Here is a 27,847-nt window from a genome sequence, read left to right as displayed (position 1 = left end):
AGCACTTTTCCCCGCAACTCGTTGTCCAGACGTAAATATGCGTTCAAACAATCAGAAACAAAATTTGTTTTAGCTTAAATCAAAATTTGACAAAAATAGACTCAAATGTTTTAAAGTTGACCAATCAACTGAGAAATATCGCTAAATCGATTAAAGTGACGTCATTTGTGAATGGCTTTTCCGGCTTACGAAGTTTCTGGAAAGATACCGAACGCGAATGCTCAGCGCTGCGACGAGAGCGGCGCTGGTAGGCGATAGTCGTTTATGGGCGAAGCCGGTGGTCGGTGGCCGCGTGGTGTGTGAGAGTTGGATTGGTTGCTGTGGTGGAATTAAAAGTAAGTATAAGCTGCTTATGTGAAAAACTAAGCAATTCTCAATGGTTGAATATCAATATTAAAGAAAAAGAGGAAGGAGTGTGCGCTATGATCGCCTTGCTGTTAGGAGCTGTCAGCCAAGCACCCTTATGTGCTTGTCATTCTTGTTCTACTTCAACTTAAAACGATTAACGATTTTCATTTATTCTGGCATTCTTTGATAGCTATGCGTCAATCTTTCATGTATTCTTTGCCTTTTCTTATCACATACATGCGCATTGACGGCTATGTCTCATGACTTGATATTTCATAATAAATTTGGGCTCCAAATGGTACCTGGGTGCGCAATGCATGGTCACATGGATAATGCAACTCCAGCTCAGCTGAGCTGTAATTGTTTCTGCCATACGGCTGGCAATAAGTGCCAGCTTCATTTTTTATTCGAGTTTGTTGCAAAATTCCACCTATGTCACCATGGGATTTTTGTTGGTGCCTACTGCCTAGTTAAATCTTGATCTTGCTCATTTGTATGACTGAGCATTAGGAATGTATTTGTCCTGCTCACCTGTCCAGAATCTGATGGTGCTTTTCAAGAACCAATATTTGTACATTTGATCCAGGTGTTGATTTTAAGTATTGTCTTCTGATCTTTGCTTGTTTTTTACTTCTCAACTTGGAAATATAAGAAGTTTGATTGCTCAAATATGCTAAACTAAGCTTACACTTGTATAACTCTGTTTGCATGACAGGTTTGTCACTGATTTTTCTGTTCCTTAACAGGTGAACCAGCACTGATCTGGCAGAAATGTCTGTGGTTGGTTTCGACTTTGGCAATGAGTCATGCTACATAGCTGTGGCAAGAGCTGGTGGAATCGAAACAATTGCCAATGACTTCAGTCAGCGACAGACGCCGTGAGTACCTGCAATTGATACTGTTACGAGCGTAAGGCCTTGTAGACATGGGTGTCAATTTCTGCTGAGTTGCAGGTGCCCAAGCATTACAAATCCACCGTCACCTTGGTCAGACTGTGACCCACACCATCTGTTGTGGCTCCAAAAGCGTTGCCAGCATTGAATTGGGAGAGCTCGGGTAGGTACGGTATTTCGATAGCAATCGACACCCACGCTTGCATAAAAAGGCAGTGTTGGCTGTCACGCCAGATGGTAAAGAAAGATATCGTCTTCCGGGGTATCAAGTAATAATCGCCTCACAACACAGGGCCGTGACCTGCGCCCGCAAGCTTCTACCTAACCATTTTTACATGAACCGTTTTATTCACTGCCGATCAGGGCTGCGGAGTTGGAGTCGGTCGGAGTCTACAGTTTGCCCGGAGTCAGAGCCTGATTCACCAAAATATTGATTATTGTGGAGCGAGTCAGAGCGGCAGTGGCAATATCATGACATTACGTGGCTCAAAGTTGTGATATTTTCCTGTTTGCGAGAAACTATAAGTCACGTAGTTTCAAACCTACGCCAGTATTTATTGGGTGAGGTCGGGATCGTGAAAGTTTAACCTCCTAATGTGGTTAGAAAAGAATGACCTACTTTTTACTACATGGTTCAGGTTCTGAGTAAGAGACGACCTCCATTTTTTATATTAAACGCGAATCACCGCATAGCAGTCAGCAGACTTATGTCATTTATATCGCTTTTAATCTTTGTGACGTCATTTAATGGACGTCATGTAATGGACGTCATCGTCATGTGATGTCATTTGTGACGTCATCAGTGATTACATAATTAGGGATACCGAGCGACAAAATCTGATAAAACCATCTCTTCTATGGCCTATAATCGTTCCTTGGCATCATTCAAAATGGAAAAAAGACTGTGTAAAGAAGCGGGAAGGTCATTCGACTGACTCTTAACCCGCGCACGGAGGGGGTGGGCAGATACCCCCCCCCCCCCGAGGTTTTCGTTTATAGCGCAAAAACCGCGGCGTGTAGAGCCGCGAAATTTGACTATTCCCACATCAATTTTACACATTGTGTACAAGTTTAAATCTCCTACCTTTCAAGGTCAAGTTACCAGGTCACTTCGAATGACCCGACCTCAAATCACTTTTTTTGCAACTGTCACTGTGTCAGAGCCAGTGGCGGCGGAATAGGGGGTGCAGGGGGTGCAGCTGCACCCCCATCGAAGAACATGGGGGTGCAAACATATCTTTTTGCACCCCCAAAATCCGTACAAGGGGCCCGTCGCACCATCCAATACATTTTCTCCTGAAAACCAGTGATCGGGAAACGAACACTGATGTGGAATCATCCGGGATGTCCAATTATGGTCAGGACTCAGGAGCGTCCCATGCTAGTCTTTGGGGCCCCCATACCGACCTAGAAGTGTCCCAAGCCGCGTTTGGTGCTCCACGCGGCATCTGAGGGCCCCCACGACGGCCTCAGAGGGCCCTTTTATGACGATCTCTGAGGGCTCCCACGACGACCTCTGTCCCCTGGGGCCCTACAACGGCCACTTAGGGCCCTCATGACGACCACTGAGGGTCCCACAGAGATTCCAGGGCCCCAAAGAGACTCCGGGGGCTACGCTGGCCTCTGAGGGCCCCTATATGACGGCCTCTGAGGGCCCTATATGACGGCCTCTGAGAGCCCTTACGATGATCTCTGAGGGAGGTCGTCACGACCACTAAGGGCCCTCATGACGACCGCTAAGGGTCCCACAGGACTCCAGGGGCCCCACTGGCCTTTGAGGGCCTCTAAGACGGTATCTGAGGGCCCTCGTGACGGCCCTAGACCCAACTCAAGTCTGAGGGCCCATTTGGCTTCAGACGGCCCAGCGACGGCCTCTGAGGGCCCCAACACAGCCAGACTGCAGGGGCTATGCTGGCATCTGAGGGCCCTACAACGGTCTATTGAGGGCCCTAACAACGATGGTCTCTAGCGGTCTTACCAAGGCGTCTGAGAGCCCTGCAAAGGTATCTGAGGGCCCATGAAGACCCTCACTATGGTCAAGGACCCTCATGACGACCTCTGATGATCCTCTCGAAGGCTTCACCACAACTTCTGAGGACTCCAGGACGGTCCCTGAGGGGCTGAGGGCCCTGTCGACGACCTCTCTGGGCCCTCACGATGGTCTCTAAGACCCAACGCAAGCTCCAAAGGCCCACGCTGGCGTCTGAGGGCCCCACGACGGCCTCTGAGGGCCTTGACGCAGGCAGGCTCCAGGGCCATGCTGACCTCTGAGAGCCCTCTTGACGGCTTCTAGGGCCTAACGAAGGCTTCAAGGGCCAACGCTGGCCTCTGAAGAACCCTACGACGGCCTCAGAGGGTCTCAACTCAACGCAGGCAGGTGCCAGGAGACATGCTGGCCTCTGAGGGCCCCACAGAGTAGAGATTCAGAGGATCCAACGACCTTTGTGGACCTTACGAAATACGAAGGTCTCCGAGAGCTCACGCAGGCTCCTGAAATTCCACACTGATTCTCAGGCCCCATGTCGGCTTGTTGAGGCACTTTATCTGCTCTTGGTGCCCCGTTGCCGGCCTCTGAGAGTCTCAATGTCGGAACTTATAGGGCCATGGGCCCTACACCGGCTTTTATAGCCCCTACATCGACTCTTGGGACTCATGACCCATGAAATGTGGGTCTAAGCGGCTTCTAAGAATCCCCGTGCTGGTTCTAGTAGCCGCCAGCCGAATATTTGGGCTCACACGCGAGCTCCTGGGACCCCGTGCATACCCCAGAGGTTTACATGCCTCTCAGACCCCACACATACTTTTGGGGCTCAAACGCTTGCCCCCGAAGGCCCCACTGAGACCCATTTCCTCTACTTAGTCCTCCATGCCGGCTCTTTAGGCTAAACATCGGCTCCTGTGGCCTCCATCCCAGCTTTGGACTTGGAGGGCCTCCATACAGGCTTTTTTGGGGTCCGATGCCGGTTTCTGAGAGCCCTCAAAAGACTTTCGAGCCTATACTGCCTTCTGAAACCTTTCAGCAACTTTCAAGGGACCGACCCTGATCGGAGGGCTCATTCAGTCTGGGGAGTCATGTAGGTCTCTGGACTGAAGGAGTCTCTATGTGGTCGGTTTCCAAGGGGCTTCTAAACACGGTCTTCTTGGAACGGTCTCGTAGGGCACTCAGTGGTCCACTGCGGATCCAGAAAAGTGGTTTGAGACGCTGCGGGTGGTGGCTAGACTAAAAGATTAACCGATAAACAACTAACTGCATTTGCTTCTTTATGCTTTCATTATTTGAGATAGGTAGATAGTAGATACACTGCAATTTCAAACCTTTTACACAACTTGTGTGTATGGGGATAGTTTTCCAAAATCTGCATTTTTCATGAATCAGTAATAATCACTAAAAAAAAAACTGGAGGGGGGCCCAAAACTTCCAGAGGGGCCCCTTAGGAAAACTTTGCACCCCCATCCAAAATTACCTTCCGCCGCCACTGGTCAGAGCTACAGTAGATGACGGAGTCCTTTGAAAGCTACAGGATATAATTAGGTCATTGGTATCTACAATTTGTATATCTCGGAATTTTGATACGATGACCTAAGGTCAGGTCAATTTCTTGACCTCCTTGACCTTGACCTTCTTGACATTTTAAGTCAATTGGAGGAAAATCAATCGCCTGATTTTTTTTCTAAAGCGCGTCGGAATGGCCTAATATACCATAAATTACTTCATATTCAATTAAGTTTGACTACCTTGAGGTCTTTTTTGCTCTTGGGCAGCTGTAAGGTCATGTGACGTCATCAAAGGTCACCAGTTTTTTGCGAATAACTCCTTACAGAAACGAGATACAGCCGCGCAGATGGTCTCATTGTGTTCAGCTGCTCAAGGCGCGTCGAATGATATTCATGATGACCTTGAGGTCACGTGACCTCAGGTCAACCTTTGACCTTGACCTTCCGAGGTCAGCATATATATGTTTGGATGTGGATCGATGAGAGGATCACGATGATGCTATTAGTTTGGTCCTAGCTTAGCTACTTTGAAAGTTATTCGAGAAAAAAAAACTTCATAGTTAGCGCCGCTATTTTGACCTTTTTGACCCCTGTGACGTCATTTTTGATCTGACATGAAAATGACCTCAGTAAAAATTATAGACCTTATTCGTGTGTACCACATGCCCTTTGCCGCTTGTCGCTATCCTGCTTCGTTCTCGAGATCTCGGGGGGGGGGGGCGGATATCCGCCCTCCGCCCGTCGATTCCAAGTTGGCGCAGACCCCCGTCGGTGCGCGGGTTAAAAATTGCTTTAATTCTTGAGAATTCCGTCAAGTTTTGATATTCGGAATGCAATTTCTGGCTAGTGGCTAGTATCGCTAACAGATGCGATTTACTACCCACCAACTATTCACCGTCTTAAAGGATTCTGCATTGTAATGTTTGCCCGATTATATTGTTTTGTGTTCGTTTGTCGTGTTATTTTTCATTTCTAGAAATATGATCCTTCCATTAGAATGTATTCGGGCTTCGGCATCAGTCGGCAATCTTTCCTAGCACGATTTACACGTGTGGTTTGTTACCCTCCCCCCCCCCCCTCATACTCAGTTAGCTAATTACGCTGTGTTGTTACCCCTGTACTGTACAGCCCTCAGCAGACTGCGTGGTAACTGGTAGGTATTCTTTTGTCGACAAAACCGATAATAACTCAATGGCTATGCTATCAGTCGGTCGGAACTCACTGCAACTAGATGCGCCATTCTCCTCTCCTTCGATTAGGTCTACCACTGAACAAAGTATACGCCTTGTGTGGCAACAAAATGCAATGATTTGTTTAAGGGGCAAATATAAACTTTTGGGTTTTGTTGCCGAATTAGATGGAAAATGAATACGGTTATGATGCCATTCTAAGGTGCGGAGTCTCGCGCGTCTTGCTGTTACGATTTCCGAAAGAACGATAGCATAGTATTCGCGTTATTCTCGTTTTTGTCGAAAAATAATACCTACCACGCAGTTTGCAGACTGCTGTACAAAGTGTACATACACTGTTCCGGCTGACGGCCCAGCGTATGTCGAACGGTTGGCGGCGTGCCGGATTCCGCTGCTGACCGGCAAACAGGTGATGGCATATACCAGCGGCGCCGCCAACGGGCCCGACAACTGGCGAAAGCTCCCTCCCCACCCCATACAAAGATCAAAGAGCGAATGTGTTTGTCTTGCATATTTGGGGCAGGGAACTAATGATTGTACGCGAAATAAGTTGCATTGCCAGTGTCCAATCGAGAGACCTTGTCTTTATGAATGAAATAAGACAGCATGGTTATGGTGTCCTAAACTGGTAGTGTACCTATACTGTATGTATATATGTTGCAGGCACTTTAGAAAATCAGTCATTTTGTAAAATGCCTAGGCATTTTACAAAAAGACGGCTGTTTGAAAAATGACTGAAAGCAACCAGGCTTTTTTTCAAAATGGCTAGCCATTTTACAAAATGACTAGGCATTTTGCAAAATGCCTGACCACTGCATGGAACGTAGATCCCACTACAGATACTATGGCCAACAGTTTTTGGACGTCTTCCTATACCCTATAGGTACGTGTTCAGCCTGTAGCTGATCGATTTGAAGCTCTGTGATGACGACAATGCTGAGTAACGACCAGGTTGAGTTGCAGACTCGGCTGTAGCATAAAGCATTGTTTAGTTAACGCTGTAAAAACTCCCAAGTACATCAACGCCGTTCATGTTCTGCCTGAAACTAGACCTAACAAAACCAGCCGGAGACCGGCCCTAGTCAATAGGCAGGCCCGGTTGATGTACAATTACATGTAAACGAATGAGTGTAGTCTTTGTTTGATTGTGCCATTACGGACAAATCTGCATTATGTATTTGGACATTAAAAACACGTTCGAATTTAATTATAATTTCCCACTCCTTCTCTCTCATCCTCACATTTTAACACGCGCAGTGGAAGGGGGGGGGGCCGGATTCCGCCCACCCCTCCTGTTTTTCGCCAATAACTCGCGCCGCAAGCATGATATTAATGTGAAATTTGGCTACGTGTCCAGAATTGAATTGCGATTCTTCTCGTGCAAGAAATAAGAAAATCGGGTCACAACTTTTCTTGTAATAGCGATGTAAAGTCAAACATCCTGCCGCCGCGGCGGCGCGGCGGCCGGCGCTAGCCGTTACGCGCCGCCTGAATTGTAGACTGTGCCGTGGCGGGACGGTTCCGTCTTTACATCGCGCTCCTTACCGCTGATTATATTCGATTCGCGTCAAATCCCGTGAGAAGACTAAGAAATTTACAGGCAATCTCATGGTCAAAGAATTTGGAAATGTCGCGGGCCTGCACTTCTCAAAATAGAGGTAGTTATGGACTTCCCACTGCTGGACTCCTCTGGTCATAATGCTGGACTCCTCGGTCCACCTACACGCTACCAAAACGTATATAATTAGGTACTCGTATCTACAACACGCTGCTCAGTCATTTTGTAAAATGGCTAGGTATTTTGTAAAATGCCTAGGCATTTTGCAAAATGACTGAAGAGTCAGTCATTTTGTAAAATGCCTAGGCTTTTTGCAAAAAGCCTGGAAAATCAGGCATTTTGCAAAATGCCTAGGCATTTTACAAAATAACTGATTTTCTAAAGTGCCTGCAACACATATATGCATGCATTTACGTTTATGCGATGACGAGATGCGTATTTCTGGGCACTAGGTATGAACTCTACAAGAGTGTTGTCAAGTTGCGTAAGTTGGCCGGCTGGTGGCACTGGGCGGCCGGTGCAGGCCGTAGGGGCGTACCGGGGTATTTGCGTGTCGCTTCCCGGTTGGCGCGGCGCTGGATGACGCATCCCCGCTCGGTCGGGAGGCGGCGGCGGGGCGCGCTCGCGGCGAGTGGGAGGGCGCCGCCGCCGCCGCCGCCGCCGCCGTCGGCCGGCCGGCGAGTGGCCACCTTGGGCAGACAGAGACCCGTTCCGCCGACCTATGACGACACACCGAGGCGTGACGACACCGGCGGCCCAACAACTGCCCACCTGGCGCTTATATGGGCATACACTCAGCTGGCGGGGTGTGGGGCGCTATGACGTCATCCCAGGGCGGACTGTGACGTGTATGGACAGACATGGGTGGTCGGAAGTGCAGGGTTGCCGTGGTCGAAGGTCACGATCCTATCTTGTCGGGTCGATGAGGATGGTGTTCCCACGGCTGAAAAGTATTGTGGCCCGACTCCACCAGGCCTCGCCGATGGGCGTGGCATTTTTCCGACGCTGGCGTATCTCGCTATAACGGGTGATAACGCCCTGGCTGGTCGCCGGACATATGCGTCACCCGGGACTACCGCTGGCCGCGGGACGAGCCCTCAGCTGTGGCGGCCGGCCGGCCGGCTGGGCACGGCTCGACAGTCGGCTCACCGCCGACCTTGCCGAACCGTTTGGCCATAAACGGCTCTACCGGCAGCGTACAGCGGGTCCGATACCAAATTAGGTACAGCTCGTGTGTAGGGTGATTTATATAGACATCACTCGTGTAATTTGTGGTAATGTATGTTTGATTTCCGGATTATTTTGTACTTCCAAGAACATCGATAAAAGTCGATATTCCATTTTACTATTTCTAATGGCGTCATGTGGCTGTTGGTGCTTATTCATCACGCTCGTTATAGATAGGGAGACTTGGGGAGACTCGAATGAATGGTGTCTTTGCCCAACATGCGTCAATATTCCAACTAGAGATGCACTAAATTTGCAATTTCATTACCCGCCCCGCCCCGCAGCTACCCCTTGCCCAACCACAACTACCCGCAAGCTGATTTTGGCTGAGCCGAACCCGCAAAAAACCCGCAATTTTAAAAACCTGCCTTTGCAAGGAAAAAATACAGCTGGGTCAATGCTAGAGCTATATAAACCTTACTTGCTTCATTGTTGTGCAGAAAAAGACAGCCAATCAAATAGTAAGGACTTGAAATTGCTATGCTAACTTGCTAAGTCCTCAGGAAGTGCACACTGGATACTGGAAAACGAATAATGCATCAATACATTTGAAATTCCTTTCTGAAAAGAATTCAGTAAAATCTTTCTCTCACCTTACCCTTCAGCATTGGTTGGCTGAGGATCAAAATTTCACTCTGGTTCCTCTCAATGTTAGGCTTCTGGAATGATACTGTTATCAAAATGAATGTTGATATAAAAAGATATGCGATTTCCAGTTAAAAATAAATAGTGACACGGTGAATAATGCGTATCCAGTCGATCTACACATAAAACAAATCATGCAAAAGCCCAGCAAAAACCAACTAACCAATGAACCACGCATTTTTGGAAACATGCGTCAGAAGCGTCACCAACAGCTGATTGCAAGGAATGTTACAGCGACTAAATTATTGCAGCCGTAGTTAGTGCGAACTTGTTGCGAAAACACCGTTGTATAATGCATATTAACCCGGCAGTTGCTGGGGTATTTCGCCACCCACCGTTTGCTGGGGGGGGGGGGGCGTTAAACGCCCCCAGCCGATAACTCGAGAACCAATAGGCGCAGCGAAACGCACGAGGCGGCAAACGAAAGAACGCGACGAGACGCTTCAGATGAGTACTTTAAAGTTGAATTTTGAGGTCACAGGTCAGGTCAAGGTCAGGTCAAACACCTAAAATCGGGCTTTCAGTAGCATGGACTTCAGGACTTCGCAATGGGCGCCTCTCGTCATAAACTCTGTCAAAGCGGTGCACAATCCATCATATAAGGCCTACAAGAGTGTCAGCTCCATGCAGGGGTCAGTCAAGCATAGGTCAGGGTCAAGGTCAGGTCAACCGGGCAGACACATATCCCCGAAAATCAAAACTGATATTCGCAGCCTGTGACACATGTTTTATGGGTAATTTGGGGCGTAGAACACGATGGTGACATTCATTTTATCATATGTGTACGTGTTTGGCTAAAAAAGTTCAATTTAAGAAATTCATGTATCATGGTCGTGAAGTAGTCACGAGAAATTGCCAAGATTCAGTTCAAGATTTTGGAAAATGCCGAACGATAATCAATAATCGAAGATAGCCATTTTATTCTCCATGGTATTGGCAGTCTAATGGCGTTTACGGCATGTCTATATGTCTATTCTGTGATTTTATATGATTTTTTGAACATATGCCGTTTTTGGTCGAAAACTCAGAAATCATGACGTCACTAAAACCTCGATATCTCAAAAATTTTCCGACTGATTTTTTTGAAACTTTGTCACAATAAACTTCAATCAATTCCCTACAGGTACACAAAATTTGGCGCGCCTGCGGCGCGCCGTTTTTATGCTATGGCCCGGCGAAAAAAGTGGGGGCGTTTAACGCCCCCCCCCCCAGCAACTCGCGGGTTAATGTGCCATTCTGATAATATTATTTTACACAACAGCTAAAGTTTTACAATTCAGAGGTTAATCACCGGTTAGGAAATAAAGAGACAGTAAATACTAAAAAAATGTAATAATTTTATAGTTGGTCTTGGTAGGTCCTCTCTCGGCAATCGGCATACAAATGATAAGGACGTAAAAAGACCAAAGAAATAAATGCGACCAGCTACGTGGTTTTGTAACATGTATAACTGCTATTTTGAGGCATTCAAAAACCAAGACAGAAAAATTGATTGTAAAATTATTATTGCGTCATCAATGACAGCTTTCCTTCGCCTCAGAGACCAAAATTGACGCAGTCAAATGCCAATCCTTGTCAGAATGTCGAAAGTGCGCCAGTATTGTATTGCGTTATGTTTGGGCCGCATGCCAGTCAATATTTTGATTTTTTGTAAGGGTAATTGAGGTAATTGGTGTGTTATTTTCGTAATATAGGGTGGGACAGAACATAGAGTAGGAATTAGGTAATCAATGAATTTGCATCAAATTTTGTTTAGCTCTTTTTATGCCGACCAGACGCAAATAAAGTAACATGTGGCATTTGCTCTGATTTTCAACATCAGCATCTCATTTTAGTCTGGGTTCTTCCATAATGTATATCTAGTGCACACTGCACATAGACTTCAGTTCAGCTTCCTATAAGTTTGCTTTCAGGTTCTTTTATGTTTTATGGAATGCTTTCATCAGCATTTATTTATGCTTTGTAGTTTGTTGTTTGTACCCTGGTTTGGTCATTGCTAGACTGTGGATGCTATAGCTGGGTGTTTTCAGTTTTGCATTTGAAATGTGCTTCCTTGATATATTTTTGTATTTGGTTCTGTTTTAAAAGTTGTTTTGATGAATATTGTATTGTTAACCTGAGCAAATGCACTTGGCATTGTGTTTTGCATCTAAAAAAAAAAAAATAGGTTCTAAAGTCTGACCGCCAAATACCCGCCACACGACAAGTTTTGCTTCTCGAATCCGCCAAAAACCCTGCGGGTTTTGAAAACCCGCAGAAAGCGGGTTTGCGGGTTCAAAAAGGGCATCTCTAATTCCAACATACACGGTGGATGAAGAGTCGCGCCGCTGGGGGGGGGGGGGGTGATAGACGTCATAAGCGTGGCATCCCATATGTATCGTTACGGTAATAATCGATTGGATAAACAGATGGGCTGAGTTCCTAATGGCATTGGCTACCTTACCTTTAGGGACAAAAATAGTCAATGATTATGACAAGGTCACGGAAAGAAACATACATTTTGTAGCGTTGTATTTCACATTTCGCGGAGATTCAGCCTACACTCTTCAGCAATCGTTGATGTTATCGTCTGACTGCGAAACAATGGCGAGGAATTTACGCAAATTTCCAAATCTCGAGCTACACATGACGGCTTCATTGACTCATTGCTCATTTGATCCGTTCATCAAAAATGATCTTAATGCACCGGAAAAAAATGTCCCACCGTGCGCCCCCCCCCCCCTCCCCAGTCCGTTATCGCGTAGTTTGTCCGGTTGGGTCCCCGTGACGCGTGCTAACCCCGGATGGCCACGGGTGAATGACGCTTGGTAGATGGCCCCTATTGTTTACAATACGAGTCCATTGGACGTCCCCTCGCTCCACTCACACATTCATAAACACACCAGCGAGCATATCGATTCTCGGGAATGAGGCGGGATGGTGAAGTCCATTGTCTGTAGAATTCGGCGCTGAGAATGAAACTCAATTAAAGGGACTATCCCACCTTCAAAAAAGTCCCGTTTAGGATTCGGAAATGTTACTCATGATATTGTGACGAATTCTGCAAGTTTTTACGCGTTTTCATCGAATACTTTTTGAGATATTGCGACTTTTATATTTCATCGTGACGTCATTTAGATCGGATCTGTGACGTAATGAAGGATTTACTTCGTGTCAGTGTGGGGGAAATTTGGCAGCAAATATAGGTATTTGCTCTCAAATATGATTCGGCTCATGCCTCATACAATAACAAAAGTGTCTCTGATTGGCTTATTCGTAAATCAAGTGATACTTCACTTGAACAGGCGTTCAAAAGGCAAATGACGTCATCAGATTACCGTTAATGGTTAAGAGATTGGGCCTTGCGCAGGGCTCATTTTCAAATGAAGGGAACGAATTTCTTCAACACCACGAGGCCGCGGGGGTTGCAACCAAGATAGATAGTGGTTTCTGGACCTCGCCGCAAACTTGGCTATCTCAACTCAAACCTAATGTAAAGGATAGTCCCTTTAAATGGATTTCATAATTTAGCTGTATTCCTACAGGTATTTGTGTAGAGTTGTTTTAATGACTCTTTGCTCTAGTAACACGACCTCAGCCTGAGGAGGCGGTAGCCAAGATCAATTGGGCTCCCTGGTATTTTTTTTTCTGATCCTTCAAATGTATGCTTCACATAGGTACTGATTGTCAACTGACCCGTAACTACCGGTGTTCTCGGCAGGTCATGCGTGGCGTTCGGTCCCAAGAACCGTCTGCTGGGCGTCGCCGCCAAAAATCAGCAAGTTACCAATCTGAAGAATACAGTGGTCAACTTCAAGCGTCTGATGGGCCGCAAGTACCGCGACCCGCACGTGACTCGGGTGCTCGCCGACCTGCCCAACACGTTTGTGGAAACGGAGGACGGCGGGGTGGGGGTCAAGGTGCAGTACATGGGTGAGGACGCAGTCTTCCGGCCCGAGCAGCTCACCGCCATGCTCTTCACCAAACTCAAGGAGACGGCAGAGGCGGCGCTCAAAATCAAAGTCGTCGATGTCGTCATCTCGGTGAGTGTTGCATGTTTGATAATTCGCTAATTCATTTTTACTGTTTTATTAAGAGTGATTTTGATTAGTTTTGTCATCGTAAATTGTAATTAACCCGCGCACCGACGGGGGTCTGCGCCAACTTAGTACCGACGGGGGGGGGGCGGATGACCGCCCCCCCCTGAGATCTCGAGAACGAAGCAAGATAGCGACAAGCGGTAAACGGCATCGGATACGCACGGTCAAGATCTACAATTTTTACTAAGGTCATTTTCAGGTCAGGTCAAAGATGACGTCACAGGGGTCGAAAAAGTCAAAATGGCGGCGCTGAATATGGAGAGAGTTTTTCTCGAATAACTTTCGAATTAGACAAGATAGGAAAAAACTAAGGGCATCATCGTGATCCTCTCGTCAATCCGCATCGAATGATATATATGTTGACCTCGAAAGGTCAAGGTCAAAGGTTGACCTCAGGTCACGTGACCTCGAGGTCATCATGTATATCATTCGATGCGTCTTGACGAGCTGAACACAATGAGACCATCCACGCGTCTGTATCTTGTTCCTGTACGGAGTTATTGGCCAAAAACCTTTGGTGACCTTTGATGACGTCACATGACCTCACAGCTGCCCAACAGCAAAACAGACCTCAAGGTAGTGAAGGTTGATCGTATACGAAGTCATGTATGGTATATGGGGCCATTCCGACCCGTTTTAGTGGTAAAAACAGGGAGTTGATTTTTCCCCCATTGACTTATAATGGGGAGGTCGCGAAATTGACCTGACCTTAGGTCACCGATATCAAAATTCCGAGATATACAAATTGTAGCTACTAATGACCTAATAACATCCTGCGACTTTCAAAGGCCTCCGACATCTACTGTAGCTCTGGCACGGTGACAAAGTTGCAAAAAAGTGACTTGAGGTTGGGTCATTCAAAGTGACCTGGTGACCTGACCTTGAAAGGTAGGAGGTTCAAACTTGCACACCATGTGTAAAATTGATAAGGGAATAGTCATACCAAATTTCGCGGCGCTATGCGCCGCGGTTTTCCCGCTATTCGCGAAAAACCTCAGGGGGGGGCGGATATCCGCCCCCCCCCGTCGGTGCGCGGGTTAACCTTCGCCCCAGTGGGGGGGGGCATATGTTACCACCCTGTCGCGTTTTTCGCGTGTGAATAAAAAACCGCGGCGCGTAGCGCCGCGCCGCTTGGGGTAGCTTTTAGTACATCAATTTTGGACAATGTGTGAAATTTTTGTCCCCAGGTCATGTCAGGTCAGGTCACCAGGTCAAGTTAAGTGACCAAGCCTTAAAAAAAGTTTGCAATCATGTCCAGCCTGCAGTGTTTGTCAGAAAGGTTTTAAACTTGGTGGATTGCATGCTGTTATAAGAGCCTACAATTTGTATATCTCGGATTTTTTTATATCCGTGACCTAAGGTCAGGTCAGTGGCATGACCTTTCCATTATAAGTCAATGGAGAAAAATGAAAATGCCTCTAGATCCGTGTGTACGCATAGGAAAAGTCCAAATATTTCAGAATCACAATGATTTAGTCCACTCGTGATGACCAAGGTGTCATTTTTGCTGATAGCCTCTAGAAAGGTCATCCGAGGTCATTTGAGGCTACAAACAGTTTTTTGCCAATAACTCGCGATTGGAAAGAGATAGAACGCTGGGGATGGTCTCATTGTGTTTGTCTTGTTGAGACGCATCGACTGATATGCAACATGACCTTTTCCGGTCAGGTCATGACCTTGACCTGAGGTCAAATTTTTAAGTTGACCTTTCAAGGTCAAATTATAGTTCATTCGACGCGTCTCGGTGAGGGGAACACGATTCTGGCAATAGAAATGTCGTGGCTTTTTGTAGTCGAAAGTTATTGTCGAAAAACACTTTTCGTAAAAACAGCTATTTTTGGAGTTTTTGCCCTCTGGAGGCTAAACCGTTGACCTGAGGACAATATTGATAATGACCTTTTCAAAAGAAGAGTTCAAAAGCTATCGATTGCTTTTCCATGCGTTTTTCTAGCTACCATAGTTCCTGAGATAGCGGCATGTTTTCTGAAAAATATTATGACAATTGGCAAATTTTGACCTTTGATGACCTCTGGTGACCCCAATATTGCTCTAAGGTGAAAAATGACCAAATACCGGGTGTCCCAAAAGTAAGGTCATGATTTAAAACTTAAATATCTCGAGAAGTAAGAATCCGAATGACTTCCAATTTTAACACGTGCAAGGTACATCCATAAAATTATTTTCTTGCATGCTTAAACCATTTTTGATCATAACTACACCGAGCAGTAGGCATAAAACTGAGAAGGTCGAAATTCAACTCTTAGAGAGGGTCCGTCATTAAAACAAAGGGTAAATACCGCCCAGTTTTCGGCCCTAAGCAGACCCTATCAGCTCGCCCTATCTCTGAACTCATGCATAGTTTCGCCTCAACCGGTAAAACGTCAGAAAAAAAGTTATAATGTACGCACAGGGCATGTATACTTAGCCACCTGTGCTTCGAGGTCCTGAGGACGACAGCGGGAATCGGGTGACAATAAATCAAGAGAGGTGGCCGAGAGTCCTCCCACTGGTTCTTCCGCTCGTCGCAACGCAGCTGTGCCGACACCATCAGCCAGCAGTGGTTTCAGCAGGATGGAGACTATGCTTGCACCGTCCTGAAGATCATGCATTGTCTCCGAGAGTGGATGTGAGATCCCGTAATTTTCAGTCAGGGCAACGCCATTGAATGGCCTCCGCGGTCACCTGACGTTACACCTTCATATTTTTATTCTCTGGATACACAACAGAAAGATTGTCTTTTAGGACAACCCAACGAGCCGGGAAGAACTAAAGGATGATCCCTTCGAGCAAACATAGGCGGCATCTCACCAGAGAATCGCTCCAGAATAGTGGAGGAAGTCAAACGTAGTCTATTCATGCACGCGGCCCAAAATGGTAGCCATGTAGAAAAGCAGCAAATGTGGGGCTACGAGCCAATGTATTGACTCATATGTATGTCAGAATAAAATTTTATAAAATGCTCTTTCATATGATGTCCTATTTATATCTATCCATCGCGTATTTTTGGCAGTGTGGCCAAAACAAATGATGACCTTACTTTTGGGACACCCTGTACTTTCAAACGTACGTATTGAGAGCTATCGACTGCTTTTTACTGCGTCTTTCTAGCCCTCTTAGTTTTTGAGTTAGAGGTGGGTGGTAACATATGCCCCCCTCACTAGGGCGAAGTTGGCCGAGACCGCCACTGGGGCGCGGGTTAAAGGAGTCCCAACTTAAACGAACTGGTTCGAACGATTGCTTGTTACAGCCTAGGTCCTGTTTGAGACGCCTATGTGCCGTTTTTGCTCTGTGCGGATTGTGTAAATTACCGTCATACTGCCCACCCGTGCTGTCATGTAACGTGTCACTCCCCCGCTCGCTCATATAGTGGGGCCTGTCGCACCTGTTAACCCCGCTGCCGCCCGTGTCTAGTTAGTTCCCACTTTTTGCACGCACTACCCCGTCCCACGGCTGCCCACTCGATTCACGCACCTTATCCGCTCCACCCGGGCTCACCGCCGCGTCTCGCACCCGCTGAGTTGTTGCGCCGGTCCCTGCGCTCCGTGGGAGGACGGGGCTGCAGGTGCAGAGTTGGACCTCACAGACAAACACCGTCTCCGTCTCCGGCTTGGAGTACGCCCACAGTCATTGGAGGCGTTGGCATCACGATGGCGGATGCAGTATTCCGTGTTATGACTGCAGTGACTGAATGAAATGTGATGATGAAATCACCGATAAGACAAACTTAGCACGGCCAACAAACTGTGTCACAATCGGCACAGCGTAAGTAAGCATGAAATCAGTAAGCATGAAGATAACTAAAATCAAGTCCTCGGCTTCTTATTGTTACTGCCTTTTGGCCAGCATTGTTATGCTAGGTAGTTACCCTATGCATTTCAGACTCTATGAGACCCTAATTTTTGGCGATAATTTGTTCAATATTTGTCCAGTTTGCTTCAAATTTTCACAATGCACATTTCAGCTCAAGCGCCAATTTTCGCCAGTATGGTCTCTTAACAAAATATCAAATTTTAGGGTACTTTTCGTTGCCTCGTAATGTTAAAATCGGCTCCGTAAATCCGTCAGTGGAGTAGAGGCTATCCGTGCGTAGGTGTGACGTCACAAACACGTGACCATTAAGCTCCGCCCTCCCGGCGGACGGGGTAGTGACCTTGGCCGGTCAGTCGACTGCGTGGAGCGGGCGGGGCAGTAGCTGTCGCACCGGGGCGGCTCGCATGGACCGTAGCTGCCGTGCAGTTGGCGTTGCAGCCGTAATTTCATCGAATGAGCTAAATAGCGCGCATAAGTAACGCACCAGCTGAAGCCCTCGACTAATTTTATCTATCACAAATGTACGTACACCTTGTTCAGTCACAAAAAAAATTATATTTCCACACAAGATTCGGGGCTTGTGAAAAACGCGCATAAAAGACGCTGTTGATTTCAAATGATTGCGTAAGATTATGTACCTATCGCGTCAGACTACGTCAAAATTGCAAAACAGAATCACCATTAACATGATGCAATTTATGTGTTTGATATATGAAATTTGATTAGGCATGTATGCCGGCGTGATCGATTTATATCATCCCGGTGCAACTAAGCATTGAACACCTTCAGGACTAATCCATTTGATCATCGACTTAGGTTGAGGAGGTCGCCAGACTAACTTTGCCCCCAGAGCTTGTGTGTTGAAATGCAAACATGAAAAGTAAAAGCCTAGAGATAGTTTCCTCACCATTGAGGACATACCTACTGTTACTTAAGTTTTACAAAAAAGATACGAGTTTATTGATGATCGTTCTCGTGTAGTGCCCAATGTCCGCCTGCCACATTGCTATTTCTTTTTGTGCACGTCTTAACAATATAACACACACATGATACCGCGATAAAGGCCATTTCTACCATACGACACATTACGCTTCTGCCCCACCCGGCGCCCCGCACCGCTTCACGAATCACGAATACGGTCGTTTCGCTGGAGCGATGCCCCAGGCAATCGGCCGTGCCCGAGACTCTTCATCCTATTTTGTTGCTTTCTGCGCCTTCCTCAGAAACATTTATTGGCACTGCCAAATATATCAATATTTTTGGGTTAAGCACAGGCTTACACATGATCTTATAGGTAATCGGGTAGTGACCTGACCCAACCTGACGATGAGATAGGTGCAACTCCGGCTTAAATAAATGTTCAGAGTCCAAGAGTCTATCCCTCTTTCCTTCATAGGGCCGGTTCAGTTCCAATAGATCCTACCTTGATTTTGATCATTCTGAATATTCTGAGCTGGTTCGATGTTTAAATACCAAAATAAGGTGAAGAGGATACCAAATGCCCTCAAACAGATAATTTTTTTGGCTTTCGTCCCGAAACAACTTTGCCAGCTTCCACTTGTCTCCAGTATGTGGTCCCGCTCCGACCTCTCCGCGGTGCTGACACCGACTGAAGCGGCATAGACCGCATAGACCCATCCCGGTCACGGCCAGTGGGCGGAGTTTAGTTGGGCCCGGCGCAACGTGATTGGCCAGCGCTCCTATCCAATCCGGTGCGGTAGCGAGCGAGCCTCTATCCGGGTGCAAAAACTGATTAACATTACGAGCCAACGACAAGTGCTCTAAATTTTGATATTTTGTTAAGAGACCATATTGACAAAAATTGGCGCTTGAGCTGAAATATCGTTTGCCAAAATTTCAAGCTAATTGGACAAAAATTGAAGAAATTATCGCCGAAAAGTAGGGTCTCATGGGGTCTGAAATGCATAGTAGTTATCTTTGCTCCATGAGCCATGAGCCCCGAAGGCCTTGAATTCCCCAACCCTTTTATCCGTCACGTAAGTGCCCACCACCGGTTGGGTGATCACTGACCATGGGTCAGGCAGGCAAGAACCCTTGGTGGTTAGTGTAAGGGCGATAACGCTCCAGCCCGGTGGCTCGTATTGAGGAACACCGACTACCAGACGGACATACTCGCTGTGGCGATTGTAGACTGTCCTGATATGTAGCGTCCTGGCTGATGGTAGGGTGCCGGCAAGCTATACAATCACTCGGCGCTAGTACTGCACGATGCACGCTGCCCCAAAGGCGGCGGAACGGGGAGGGCACCGGGGCACCATGCCCCCTTTGATTTTGGCATTTTAACATTAGCCCTATGGGCGTTGCATGGAAAGAATGGAACCAAAAGTCGGCAGTGCCCCGTCGGCAGTGCCCCCCCCCCCCCTAATTGAAGGTGTTCCGCCGCAACTGCGCTGCCCCTCGCTTCTGATAGGACCTAATCTAGCCTAACCTAACCCACTATCTCACGGAATAGTTCCGTTTTTCCACATGCGTCGCTACTCATAAAACTATTCGACCGCGAATAGATCGGCACACATGATTAAGTGAAAAGTAAAACAAGTGCGCCATATTTCTTGCATAAAAGATAAGAAACAATGGAGCAGGCTTAGACAAAGTTAAAGCAACCGCAGTTGTTTGGTGTGTTTTAATTTTCCAAACATTTATCGAGTGGCCTTTCATGCCTAGGGCGACCGGGCGTTGTTGATTTTGACTAACGTTCATGCTACTTACTGTATGCCGTATTGCTTACGATGATACGTGGGTGCAATGTACATTGTGCAATGTGCATCCACTCTGTCCTATCGCCTATCGTGGCCTCCTGCCCCCTCCCCCGTCCCCCTCTTGTCCCCCTTCATCCGGTATGTGACGTGGGAGACGGGAGTCCCCCTCAACTCGGTCGCGGCTGAACCAATGAGGCCCAATGAGGCCCAGGAAGTGGCAACGGGACATCTCAAACTTATAACGCTTCTTATCCATTGCAAACTTGGTAACGCTCCATAGATTCCACCTTCCTTTGAGCACCGATAAGCGATGAATTAAAAAATATGAGCGTCCCGAGACACAAGTTATAATTATCCTTCGTCTTGTGACCCGCAAGTGCTTGTTCTTGTTTGTTTGTTGGCGGTTAGGGGCGTGCCGACTGCGAAGTCATTTTGTTCAACGAATCCCCTGTGTTTGTCCCGCACCTCTGCCCTCTTTTTAATGACCCGCCCCTTTGTTACACACGCATCCGGTGTTTGCATTTTTTCGTGGACCGCTGATGTGCTGATGTGCGCCTCGTGGCGCTCCTGCCTCCGTCCGGTGTGTGACCTCTCCCGTCCCTTTTCTGCCTCCAGGTGCCCTGTTTCTTCACGGACGCCGAGCGGCGCGCTCTGCTGGACGCCGCCCAGATGGCCGGCCTGAACGTGCTGCGACTGATGAACGAGACCACGGCCACCGCGCTTGCGTACGGTATCTACAAGCAGGACCTGCCCGCCGCCGAGGAGCCGCCTCGTAACGTCGTGTTCGTCGACTGCGGCCAGTCGGCCGTCCAGGCGGCCATCTGCGCCTTCAACAAGGGCAAACTCAAGGTGGGTGGACGCGGGGGTCCACGTCAGGGAGGTCCACAACCGCAGCGCATACACAGCTGCTCCCCGGGATATCCCTGAAATGGGATGGTCGGTGGATGGCTCACCAGTGTCCGGCAAAGGACTTTTTCCCTCACATTGAATGTTTACTGAATGAGCTGTCCGGCAACTAAAGATATAATTATTATCACTTCCGTTCCGCACGTCTGGTATCGGGCCCTGTGGTTGCTGCGGCTCTGCATCTCTGACACCGTGTTGAGTTGGGTCGTGTTTGGCACCTGGACGATCCCAGTGTTTCCGCTGGGTTCACCACCGGGCCCCGTGTATTGAAACTATCAGACGGCTGGCTGGCGCACGCCCAGCAACAAACAAGGCAAACAAACGTTAGCTCTGCTGGCTCTGCGCTCTGCATGGGGACACGATATGCAGCACACAAGCTAAATGTTATCGGAATCCTCTTGATAAGGGATATAAATTAATATTTTCAACTGCTATACCGACCCCACTGAGGGGTTACTTATATTTCGTTTGCTGCTATGCTCATAAGTTTGCCAGTATTTCGGTTACGGTCTCCCGGGTTTCAAGGACGCCAGGACAGCAGGGTGCAGATCAAAAGCAGGGCTTGTCGACCTTCAATCAGTACTTGCCTTAACCCAGTCTGTTTATGGATGGTTCGTTTTTCATTGAAGATCAATTTACTAAACATATCTGCTTTTATTTATTTTATCTTGCGTCCTGGTTGAGTCAACGGTGGAACTGATTAATGCTTGCTTTTGGGGATATCGTGGTCGCGTTTTGCTGATCTTTGTAATTGATTTTACCCATGATCGCTTACAGGGTAGTTTATGTGTCAAAGAAGTAAAACCTCTCTTACCCTTTGCACCTTTGCACCCCTTTGCCTTTGCTTTTTCACCCCTTTGCACTCATGGCTGCGATAGCCTACGTCTTCACTGCCGCCACCCACGCCCAGCTGACGTAGCGTGTCTTGAATGCCCTCCTTCCCCGCTGACGGTGTTCTGCACGCTGTTGGGCAGGTCCTCTCCACCTCCTGGGACACGACGGCCGGCGGTGCCGAGTTCGACCGGCTGCTCACCGACCACTTTGTGGCCGAGTTCCGCACAAAGTACCGCGTCGACGCCGAGAAGAACGCGCGCGCCCGCCTCCGCCTCGCCACCGAGTGCGCCAAGCTGAAGAAACAGATGTCGGCCAACTCGACCCGGCTGCCGATCAACATCGAATGCTTCATGGAGGACAAGGACGTATCCGGCTACATGGAGCGGGCCACCTTCGAGGAGATGGCGGCGCCGCTGCTGACGGCCGTCGGCGCCGCGCTGCGACGCTGTCTGGAGAACTCCGGCCTGGCCACCTCCGACATATACGCCGTGGAGATTGTGGGCGGCGGCAGTCGCGTGCCGGCCATCAAGGGGCTCATCGAGCAGGTGTTCGGCCACAGTCCGAGCACCACACTCAACCAGGACGAGGCGGTGGCGCGCGGCTGCGCGCTCCAGTGCGCCATGCTGTCGCCCACGTTCAAAGTGCGCGAGTTCTCCGTGACCGACCTGCAGCCCTACCCGATCCGGCTTCTCTGGGAGACCGGGTGAGTGTGTGGGGGGAGGGGGCTGGGGGACGATCCGGGATACCGGCTGAGTGTGAAGATGACCTGCGCCGGGAAGATATGTACCCCTTTCCCCACAACTGTCACAGCTACCTACCTCCTGTAGAATGGTTACCGGCTCGGTGCTTGGACGAGTGGTGTTATTTAGCCTTAATATTCCATGTCTAAAGTAACACACCACTTCAATCGATTTCTATCCATTCAAATGGCATCACTCTTCAGAATGCATTTCCAGGTATGGTGCTTCAGTGTTACATAAGAGAATGCGAGTAATTGCCAATCAATCCCATGAGACAAAAATGATGATCGCCTTAGCGGTCAGTGGCGGATTGTTCAATTATCGTGCCGGTCCCGGTTCTCAGTTGGTTAGAGCGTTGGACTCCGCGTGGTGAGAGCACGCGTTCCCGGTTATGACAGTCCGGGTTCGAAGCGCGACGGGCGCTCGATGTTTATGGGCCTCCTGACAGGTATGGCTGCGGTTGGTGGCAGGCCGTAGCCAGGCGAAGTCAGCGAGGGGACCGGCCGTGCGCGGCTTTGTGCGCACGTTAAACTTTGGACTCTAAATTCTGCCATAGAATCGGAATTGCGCGATCGGAGGGTAGAGGGCAGGGTCATCGCAACAAGCTTCGCTTAGCGGTGGCTCTGTCCTTGTGAATCCTTCCCATCAAAAGGTTCGGACTAAATTTATAAAAAAAAAATCGTAAAAGCTAAACGAAACTCAGACTATGTAAATATGTTATAGACTGCTTTAGTGTGGTATGAATGCTAATAGGTAATGCTTGTTTACTATTGTTCGAAGTAGCTTATATAGTTGTGCTATTTATCATGCTTTCTCGTGCATGCTTCACTTATTTGATCCAAACTCTGACCTGAGACCTTGTCTGTGTGTTTTCAGCGACATGGAGATTTTCCCTAGGAATCATGAGGTGCCCTTCTCTAAGATGTTGACGTTTCATCAAGTAGAGCCATTCACGATAACCTGTAAATACAGTGGAGACATTCCATACCCCGACCCCTTCATAGGTGAGTAGCTGGCAGCGACACCGGTCAGTCAGCGTCGTGGTGTTTTAGGAGCCGTCACAACAAAACGCTTTTGGGTCTTGGGATAACGCTTTTATGTTGTTCTTTTGACGGTTTATTTGATAGTGCTTACTTCATTGAGACTGATAGATCTCAGCTTTGATTACGAAGGATGAAATGATGGAGATCGTGAAAGATCAGATCTTGTGATGTATTGTATTCAATTGCATATTGTGACTCATTTTACAGTCACATATTTGTACACTAACACATGTACAATAGGTCATGTGTTAGTGTGTATTTGATTGGTTGTGGTTGGGTCATCGGTGAAAAGGGTCTTCAGATTACAAGGCAATAAATAAATATGTTATGTCGTTAGAATGGGCGCCGATTACCGCTGTAGTCCGGGCGCCCAAAAACCCCAATTCATCATCATCATCATCATCATTGCTGTACGGCTAGTTTTCTGTCTAATATTATCTGAAAATCTCAACATTTTACTCCGAATTGGACCATCATTGTTGAGGATTCTTTTTACTGGATGATGAGTCTGTCCATCATGGTGCCATGTATCATTTCTCTATCGCATTGTGTGTCCCTGCCATAACGACCGCTGCGTCGCCGCCAGGATCGTTCACGGTACAGAACGTCACGCCCGGCGCCGACGGCGAGTCACAGAAGGTCAAAGTGAAGGTGCGCATCAACATCCACGGCGTGTTCACGGTGGCGTCTGCCACGCTGCTGGAGCGGGTGGAGGAGGCGCCCGCGCCCGCCGGGGACGCTACCACCACGCCGATGGAGACGGACCCGGCCGCGGCGCCGGCCGCCGAGCAGGGCGGTCCGGCCGCGGACGGTACTGCTGACGGTGACCGGGACACGTCTCCGCCGAGCGACGCCGCCATGGAGACAGACGCCGCCAAACCGGAGACGCCCGCCGACAGCAAGGAGGTGAGGGCTGTGTGGGTGACAGTAATTCGAGTGGGCGAGCAGCTGGGTGGGTTATTGGGTTGGTGGCATTGTCGGCTCACTACCTATGACTTGATCCGGAGCTGCAAATGCTAGGATGGTTGTTACCGGCTGGTGTTCGGAGGGCTTATGCCATCCTTTAGGTGTTATGTGGTTGACTTTTCGTCCGCTGATGTCTCATGCGCTTGTGGTGCTGCTTGCAGACTGCCTGACCCAACGTACCTAATTATGTTTGTAAAATTTATGTTTAACGGTGCCCTTAAAAAAAGCTTGACGACCCGTCGTTGTCTGACGCGCCTTGTGACGCTGCTGACCCACCGCGTGATGCCCTTCCCGGCAGCAGGGCGACGTGAAGAAGGACAAGGTGAAGGTGCGGAAGACGGAGCTGCCCGTCGAGACGGTGGTGCCCGGCATGTCGCCGCGCGAGGTCGGCAGCCTCACCGAGAAGGAGGGCCAGATGATCGCCTCCGACAAACAGGAAAAGGACCGACAGGCGAGTGGACGGGCGTCTCGGGCTGCAGTGGGTTTTATCATTGCTTGTTGCCAATATTGATCGCTTTCGTACAATCCCGCTAAGGACAACTGCAGCTGAAAAGTCTGGCTCTGAAAAGAGATGTTATTTTTAAATTAAAATGTAGAGGAACATTTCTTAACATTGACGTCGATATTTATTTGAAAATGTAAAAACCAATTATTCTTGCTTCCTCTATCAGTTTTTCTGTTCAGTCATTCCTTCCTTTCAACTAATGTGATTCGTGACACATTGTGTTACGGTCTATCGCTGTGATCAGGCGCCTGCCCTGTGTGGCCGGGATATATAACCGCTATCTGTACCGAACAGGACTCGAAGAACGCCGTGGAGGAGTACGTGTACGACCTGCGGAGTCGACTCCAGGACGACCTGGCCGAATTTGAGCGCGACGAGGTGAAGACTTCCATCAACGCCGAGCTGGACACGACGGAGAACTGGCTGTACGAGGAGGGAGAGGAGTGCCTGAAACATGTCTACATCGACCGGCTGGCGGACCTGAAGGTGGGTTCTGTGGTGGTGGAAGGGTGGCGCTGGTGTCGAACCCGGGGCGCTGACGATCGGGAAGGGCGAGGGGATGTGAACGGTCGCGCTGTGTTGTTGGTGGTAGAGACTTGGATGCGGAAGGCGTGGTAAGGTGTTGATTTTTCATCCGTCTGGGTGGTGATGTAAGTCCGACTAGAGTGTGAATTATATCACTTTGTCCATCTTGAGTCTGTCTTGTGCGCGTATCGTTTTTCCTAACCGCGCCGTCTCCACCTACAGAAACTGGGCGAGCCGATCAAGAACCGTCTGCGTGAGTTTGGCGAGCGGCCCGGCGCTTTGGAGGCCCTGAGCGCCTCGATCCAGCAGTGTGACAAGGCGGTGAACGCATACCGTGCCGACGACCAGCGCTACGCCCACCTGGACACCGCCGAGATCGAAAAGGTACGGCACGCTCGACCCTGAGACAGCCTGTTTGACTAGGGCCACCGTGGTCGCCCGGCCGATGGACTACGGTGGTACCTGTTTTATTAGTGACTGCGGAACTGCATCTGCGGAGCTACTGCATCAGTAATGTGTGCTTTGATGGTGTATTTCTATCGGTTATCAGTGTAGACCAAATGAATGTCCGTAGATGATTTATTTTTTGTTGATGTTATTTCGTCGAGTCTTTACGTTTTTGAAGTCCGTATGCTCTGTTGAATTTGACAGACGATACATACGTTAGTTACGTGTGTACCGAGATAGCTTCGTCACTTTCCGCGTGTGCTCTGTATGGTGTCTGCTCAACTAGCCGGCTCTCTGCCTTCTTGTGCAGGTGGAGAAGCACCTGACTGAGAAGAGGCAGTGGCTGGACAAGAACCTGGGCACCCTCTGCAACCTGGCCAAGACGCAGGACCCGCCCACCAGCGCCCAGCAGATCTGGGCAGAGAAACAGGTACGTACGTCCGCCGTCCCTGCCGTTAGCTCAGTCGTCCGCCCTGTCCGACACAGCCGGTCCAGCCTTTCTCCGGGTGCTCGGCATATGCCTCATGCAGAAAACCGGACCAATCGTATCGCTTCATTTTCTCACCACGTGTTTTAGGTATAATTTATTCAACACAAGTTTCAAAGTTCGGATTTTCGCTCCGGATTGAGGATGGGTAGGTCTTCCGCAGCGAAATCAATACGTTCGACCCGAATAGAAAGTAGCTCGGGTTGTTCAGTATCTGCCTGAGAGGCAGCTGATCAGACTTGTAGCCTCTATCGGTTGACTGTTGCATGGACGGTGGCGCCGTCTGGTTAGTACGTAGCACGTGCCCCAAACGGCACCTACTTTCCGTGTATGTAGATTCATAGAGAGAACATAATATGCAGTATTTTGCGGAGAAAGTTTTATTTCCGATATCATTTATCCGCATCACTCCTCATTGGCCCCTTTTACGGGTAAGACATCTATATTGGAATGTCTAGGGCTGTCTTTTGGCACGGGTAACGGTGTGGTGACCAGGTATGTGCTTGCTCTTTTTACATCGGACTTAACCGTCGTACCGCTCGTGTTTCAGGCGTTCGAGAACCTGGTGAACCCGATCCTGAACAAGCCCAAGCCCAAGCCGCCGAAGGTGGAGGAGCCGCCGGCGGCTGACAAGCCTGAGGAGAAACCCGCCGAGAAGCCTGCGGACGCCAACATGGATGTCGAATAGCGCGCGCCCCCGCCCGTCCGCACGCCCCCCGGGGCACAGACACATCGCCACTCGCTAGCGTAATGGGAGTCCGGGACGCGGTCCGGCAGTCCGGAAAGTGGACTGACAGGGGTCCGGGAGACTGGGCGCGGACTGATATGGCTCAGGCATCGTCTGACGGCAGTTTGGGAGTCCGGGCACCGCGGACAGTGGTTCGTGAATCGTGATTCCGGATACCGGCTGACGCGGGCCAGGAGTCCGGACTTCGCCTGACAGCGTTCCGGGGGTCCGGGAGCTGTCTGGCAGCGGTCCGGGATTCCGGATACCGTCTGTCAGCAGTCCGGGATTCCGGACAGGGACCTGTGACCGCGGACAGTGCCGCCGACTGGCAGGCGAGTGACCGGAGCTATTTATTGGACGGTGGCAGGCCGACGGGTTTGGCCTCTTCTAACTGGACTGTCGCGTTTCGTCATCAGTGACTTGCGTTGCGATCCCGGAAGGTTGTTATGTTCTGCTACGTAGCTGCATAACGCCGCCTCCTCCGAATTTAGTCATCCTGTTACGTTTTGTAACCGGGCGTCGTCCGCCATAATTTTCGGATTTCTGTAACATTGCATTCAATATACGTCAAATATAGATGTCTATTGTTTGTTGGGAGTTGGTCCTACCCTGACCGTGCATCGTGCTGTGAGAGGAGAGACACACTGAGGGCGGGAAGAGATTTCGATCAAAAGCTACGATAACGAATCTTGCAGGCAATTT

The 27,847-nt window shown here is 48.9% G+C and overlaps 1 protein-coding gene across 4 annotated transcripts; it reads left to right on the top strand.

Moving 5' to 3' along the window:
- LOC122392034 (heat shock 70 kDa protein 4-like) lies at positions 1 to 27,723 on the top strand. Of its 4 annotated transcripts, none has more exons than XM_043386460.1 (12): positions 1 to 335; positions 1,095 to 1,226; positions 13,057 to 13,378; positions 20,581 to 20,814; positions 21,846 to 22,408; positions 23,322 to 23,449; positions 24,075 to 24,394; positions 24,753 to 24,905; positions 25,254 to 25,445; positions 25,707 to 25,868; positions 26,242 to 26,361; positions 26,969 to 27,723. In XM_043386460.1, exons 2-12 carry the CDS (start codon positions 1,120 to 1,122, stop codon positions 27,104 to 27,106), a joined length of 2,439 nt encoding a protein of 812 aa, XP_043242395.1. In that variant the 5' UTR covers positions 1 to 335; positions 1,095 to 1,119; the 3' UTR covers positions 27,107 to 27,723. The 4 variants fall into 4 exon arrangements, with proteins under 4 accessions (XP_043242395.1, XP_043242397.1, XP_043242399.1 ...); XM_043386462.1 differs by having other exon boundaries at positions 6 to 335; positions 24,756 to 24,905; XM_043386464.1 differs by lacking the exon at positions 1 to 335 and adding an exon at positions 338 to 379 and having other exon boundaries at positions 24,756 to 24,905.
- Positions 27,724 to 27,847: the final 124 nt, after the last annotated feature.

This window comes from Amphibalanus amphitrite, unplaced genomic scaffold (assembly GCF_019059575.1).
Source record: "Amphibalanus amphitrite isolate SeventyFive unplaced genomic scaffold, NRLGWU_Aamphi_draft 000466F_arrow, whole genome shotgun sequence".
In the NCBI taxonomy this organism is placed as follows: Eukaryota; Metazoa; Arthropoda; class Thecostraca; order Balanomorpha; family Balanidae; genus Amphibalanus; species Amphibalanus amphitrite.
This window is presented reverse-complemented; position numbering and strand designations above follow the sequence as displayed.